At 41.2% G+C, this 5,265-nt stretch overlaps 1 protein-coding gene across 1 annotated transcript; it reads left to right on the top strand.

Annotated features, from left to right (window-relative positions):
• The first annotated feature begins 243 nt into the window (after positions 1–243).
• Positions 244–4,997, top strand: LOC104418424. Its single transcript, XM_010029771.3, has 3 exons — positions 244–1,035; positions 2,332–2,519; positions 4,040–4,997. Exons 1-3 carry the CDS (start codon positions 381–383, stop codon positions 4,733–4,735), a joined length of 1,539 nt encoding a protein of 512 aa, XP_010028073.2. The 5' UTR covers positions 244–380; the 3' UTR covers positions 4,736–4,997.
• The last annotated feature ends 268 nt before the right edge of the window (positions 4,998–5,265 follow it).

Raw genomic sequence — 5,265 nt, 5'->3', positions numbered from 1 at the left:
TAAATTAAAAATTTATAGACGACATTACACATTGGACTAAAGTTAATGAATTTTATTAAATAAATCGAAATTTTATATATTATATTTTATATTGAGTAAAAGTTTAGGTATCATCTATGCGATTTTTCCTAATTTTACATACCGCTTGACGTGGATTTTGCACGAAATCGGGAACATAAAAATCAGACCTGAAGGCGGCGTCGTTTCAAAGGAACTATCATGATATCATCATCCAATGTCAAACTCCAAGCTGAAACCCACAAGTCATGATTTGCTGAGTCCGCAACTCGGTGAAACCAAGGGCTCAAGCTCAATCGCCGCCGTCGTCGCCGCCGTCGTCGCCGTCGTCGCCGCCACCGACTCATCCCCAACTCGCCGCCATGTCGTGGCTAGCTCGATCCATCGCCAATTCGCTCAAGCTCGACGACGACGACGGCGACGAAGAATCCGATCGGAACCCTGGCGCCACCAGCCCCGATCCCTCTCCGCCACCGAAGACGGCCGTCGGGCCATCGGGCTCGCCGTCCTCCCCGTCCAATGAGTCCCCTAGAGGCGTCAAAGAAGACCTCTCCGAGCTCAAGAAGACCCTGACCCGGCAACTCTGGGGCGTCGCCTCCTTCCTCGCGCCTCCGCCTGATCCTTCCTCGCCCCCTCCGGCACGGCAGGCCGGAGGTCCCGATCCAAGCTCCCCGCCGCCGCCCGGTGGGCCGCCTCCGCCGCAGGAGCCGTCCGATCGGGAGGATCCCGACGATGAGGCGCTGATCGCCGGGATACGAAGCGATTTCGCGGAGATTAGCGGCAGGTTCAGGAGCGGGATCTCCAAATTGTCGAACAACAAGACCGTATGGGAGTTCACTAAGATCGCTTCCAATTTACTGCAGCTGGGGCCGGAGGGGGATTCCGTGGATGAGGGTTTGGTTGGAAATGCAGTTGGAGTGACAGAGGAGGTCTTGGCTTTTGCGAGGAACATTGCGATGCATCCCGAGACCTGGCTTGATTTCCCTCTACCGGATAATGAAGATGCTTATTCTGATGGTATAGTTGCTGTTTGATTCAATGGAGTTAATTTGTTATTGTAGGTCACGTAATCGGTCGTTCCTGTATCAGTGCTGTATTGCTGTTTGGTGGGTATGACTTGCTCTCAATTCGAATCGAATCAGTGGAGATTGATTTAGGTATTTGACTGTGTTGTCATTTATGTTTGTCGCGTTGGCTATATCTTCATTTGTGGGGTTTTGCTGGAGCTTTTGTTTCTGTCGATTTTATGGCTGTTTTACATTTTCCTAGTGAAAAGGTAGTAGATACTGAATTTGTTGTCATGACTAGGATGAGTTGGGCTCTATCTGGACTCCAGAACATTGTAGGGTGGACGGCAATTTGTTCTTCAGCGTAAGAAAAAGAGCATTTATGTTTTTTAAAGATCACTGTCTATAAGTTGATACCAGGAAAGAGTATTGGAAGTCGAAAAGCATTATAATGGAATCGGTTTGCTATCGTTTTGTAGCCCAGACGCCTTTTGACAACCCATTTAGCTAGTACTGCGAGATGATTGATGCCAATGATAGCATGCATTAGTATGCATTAACTCCTACCATGGGAGCAATCCAGATGAGAGTAGTTTTACAAGATTTTCAAAACTGTGTTTTTGAAGTGTTTGTTTAAATTAGAAGCGCTCTGTTGGAGTATGGACGAGGATCATCTTATTTTGTGAGTAATCATGAGAACTTGATTAACTCTTTTCTTGCTTTGGCTATAATCAATTGAGGTAGGGCTTGAGGAGACACAAACATGTGGCAAGTAATGGGGTAACCGTTATTTTCGGTCTGATTTCTTATTTTCATTATGCTTGTCATATTGTGGCTCTATCTCTGTTGCAGTTGTGAATTGTTTCAATCTGCTGCACTTGTTGTCTTCATTCTTTTGCCAGATTTCTAATTTCTGCATATGGTCATGTTAAGGCTTTATTGTAGATTGATTTAGTTTGGAATCACTAGCCTCCTTGGTCCTCTATACTTATGATGGACATAACATTATGTTGATGCAGCCATGTTTCTTTGACAGTAACTGGTTTGATATAGGCAGAGTCCGTGGGAAATTCTCCCTTCTCGCTCTCTCTCTCTCTCTCTCTCTCTCTCTCTCCTCTCTCTCTCAAGCGCGCGTGCGCGCGCACGTTTCCTAGAATAATTTGTTTGGTTTTTAATTTGATATACTTAGTTTATACCACCTAAATATGTTATTCTCTCCATTTGAATTAGATATATTTTTTTTTTTTCAAAGAAGCTTATATTTAGGAGTTCTGCTTTAGTGAAACTACCTAAATTGCTTCTGTAGAATTTGAACTGTCTGATGCGCAAGAAGAGCACGCTTTAGCGATTGAACGGCTTGCACCAAGATTAGCTGCTCTTAGGATGGAACTATGCTCAGAGTACATGAGTGATGGTTGTTTCTGGAAGATTTACTTTGTTCTTTTGCATCCCAGACTCAACAAACAAGAAGCCGAACTACTTTCAACACCACAAGTGAGTACTTTCAAGCATTAAAGTATTTTGTTAAGTACATAATACTTATTGATTGATGGTTCTCTCCTATGAAGAAAGAGAGTTATGCATGATCTCTTGTGAAAATGTTCACCCACTCTGCCACAGAGGTTGCTTTTTGTGAGCATCTATTTATATCTGCAATCATGATCTGGCTTTCTTAGGGAAATATCTCACCACTTCTATGTATTGGTTGCCATGCTGTATGTCATTATTGGTCCCAAATTTTTGTATATATAGTTTCTCTATTACATGATAATTGTGATTGTTCTTTGACATTACGACAATGTCTATTTATTATAGGTGCATGTGACGCTTCCTGGATCGGGTAGTCATGAAATTGCATGTCAACCTGGTCCTAGTAGCTAATTCATGTTAAATGATAACTAATATAGGTCATTAGTGTTGAGCACGTGCTATGGGTGTGTGCAGTCGAATATATATGTAAGAAAAAAATAGATTAATAGTTGCCTTAGAAAAGAAAAAGGGTAGTTTTTCTTTGAGTGGAGAAATTGGGTGAGGATTATTATTTATTGTTGCTTGGGTGGTGGTTGGGATTTGATTGTTAGTCTTTCTTATCATATAATGAAGAGTAGTTTTGGAAGAATAACAAGTGTTGTGAGATAGAGTGTGTTTTAACTTAAATATAGAGATGATTCATATTTTTGTGGCCTCAATTCCTTTAATTTCAGATGTTATCCTTCATATGGTCTTCCAGCCAGAATTAGTTATTTCAACATTCTAGTTCTCCACAGATTTACAGCATTCAATCCTTTTTGTACTTCCATTAATGTTTTTTGTTACCCAAGTTATATTCTTTAAAGGCTCAATGGGATGTGGCAGGAAAAGCTCTACAACATTGTGTACATCTTTTCTTTAACAAAATGCCTGTTGATCAAATTTAAACTATGACAATATGGAGATTTTGTGCAAGAGATGCGACTTCTGCTGACTGTATGCATATACTTGGATTTGATACGTTTGCAGAAAGAGCAAGTTGCTAGCTAAATTTTGCTAAAACAAGTGGGTGTTTGGTCAGGCATTTCTTTTTGCTCTAGTTGTGCGATTTCTTTTTGCATTAACCACTTAAGATCGTTTAACACATATGGACACAGACATTTGAAATCACCACACTAACAATTGACAATTGGACATTGTTCGAACGTTATATATGAACAATGTCCATATGAACAATGTCCAAACGGAATTCGAAATAACCCAACTAACCTCATGGACCGGGTAAGATGCAGACTATCCAATACGCGTCATTGAACCATAGGTCCTGGACTGTTGAGCATTCTTGGTGGTTCAATTGTACTGTTATTGATTTCTCCATTTTGAGTACTTTAATCTCACTTCTTATTTGTCCAAGAAAAAAAGAAAATGCCAAATTTTATGGAAATTTTGCTTTTTCATGAGATTTCAGTTTTGCAAATTATTTCCATCAATCTTATTTTTCCTATTGAGTGTGAGATGCCGTGTGTCACCTTCCTTGGTTGCAGATATTGGAAGCAAGAGCAATGCTGATGCATGAGTTACAGAACCGGGGCAATGCAAAAGTTGAATCAGGCTGGTCTGGAAGAGATTCAAGAACAGACTCTGTGGATTCATCACATGAAGAACATTTATCCGTGCCTTCAGGTGCTCAATCTGAATCTGCACCTTCTCAACTCTCTGTTGCTGGAGCAACTGAACCCGCAGCAGTGGCTATCACTGAGACGGAGAAACATCCGGTGGAGGTCACTGAAATACAAATTATTGAAAAACCTGTTGTCGAGGAAAAAACGATGTATCAGAAAGAGTATCAGCATTCACATTCTGGATCCTCTTCAAGGGTCTTGGATGAAAAGTCTGAAGATGATGCTGATGATTGGTTGAAGGAGGAGGAGACTTTGGAAGGAGCTGATGCAAGAGGAACCACCGTTCATATAGAGAATGACGAGGACGTGTCATTTAGTGATCTCGAGGATGATGATGGAGACATGCCCACAACTTATAAGAAAGTTACCTATGGCTCTGATTCTTCCACAAAAGATTCGAGAGACTGGGTTCAGTTAGGTGGAAGCTCTGATGACTCTAGCAAAGAGGTGAATCTTGGTGATAAGAAAGGTGCTAAATCTGAGAAGGTGACCGATCGTGATCTGGAGATTAAGGAATCAAATGATTGGCTCAATGTTGATGACATCGACGAGGTATGATTATACAATTGTACACTTCCAAGATGCATATGTTCGTACATTTCTTTCAAGTTGCCTGTTCTATCGTAAATACTTATGTTATGGTTTTCTCAGTCTAATGTAGGCTCTGGAAACTGATGGTTGTACATAATTTCACGTCTGAAATCTATCATTGTGTATGGAATGTCCCAAGTCCAATTGTTGCAATTCAGTGCAGCTAGCCCATAGTTTGTTTGCCAAACTTTGGTCATATGAAAATAAGAAAAGTTCATTGAAGGCCTGATGACGTTGGGACATTGTTCAAATAGCTGTAAAGACGGTATCTGAAAGAGAGGCCAGATCCTTGGGCAGACTTAGGTCGTCCGCAGAAATCCACTCTTAAAGATTAAAGACACGAGAAATGCAAACCACTCTATTTATCGGTAACTCACTGATGCATTTCCCGAGTTGCAGAGGTGTCATCAGTTCTAGTTCGCGGTTCATGTAATCCTGACTGAAACAGCTTGTTGAGGTTTTATCATCTTGTTTAAGAGATTTCATGTCATGTGAAT

Source organism: Eucalyptus grandis, chromosome 9, assembly GCF_016545825.1.
Source record: "Eucalyptus grandis isolate ANBG69807.140 chromosome 9, ASM1654582v1, whole genome shotgun sequence".
Classification (NCBI taxonomy): domain Eukaryota; kingdom Viridiplantae; phylum Streptophyta; class Magnoliopsida; order Myrtales; family Myrtaceae; genus Eucalyptus; species Eucalyptus grandis.
This window is presented reverse-complemented; position numbering and strand designations above follow the sequence as displayed.

Coding starts and splice junctions, on each gene's coding strand:
- LOC104418424 (XM_010029771.3), top strand. CDS start 381: ATGTCGTGGCTAGCTCGATCCATCGCCAATTCGCTCAAGCTCGACGAC. Junction 1,036..2,331: donor TGAAGATGCTTATTCTGATG/GTATAGTTGCTG, acceptor TTGCTTCTGTAG/AATTTGAACTGTCTGATGCG. Junction 2,520..4,039: donor AACTACTTTCAACACCACAA/GTGAGTACTTTC, acceptor CCTTGGTTGCAG/ATATTGGAAGCAAGAGCAAT.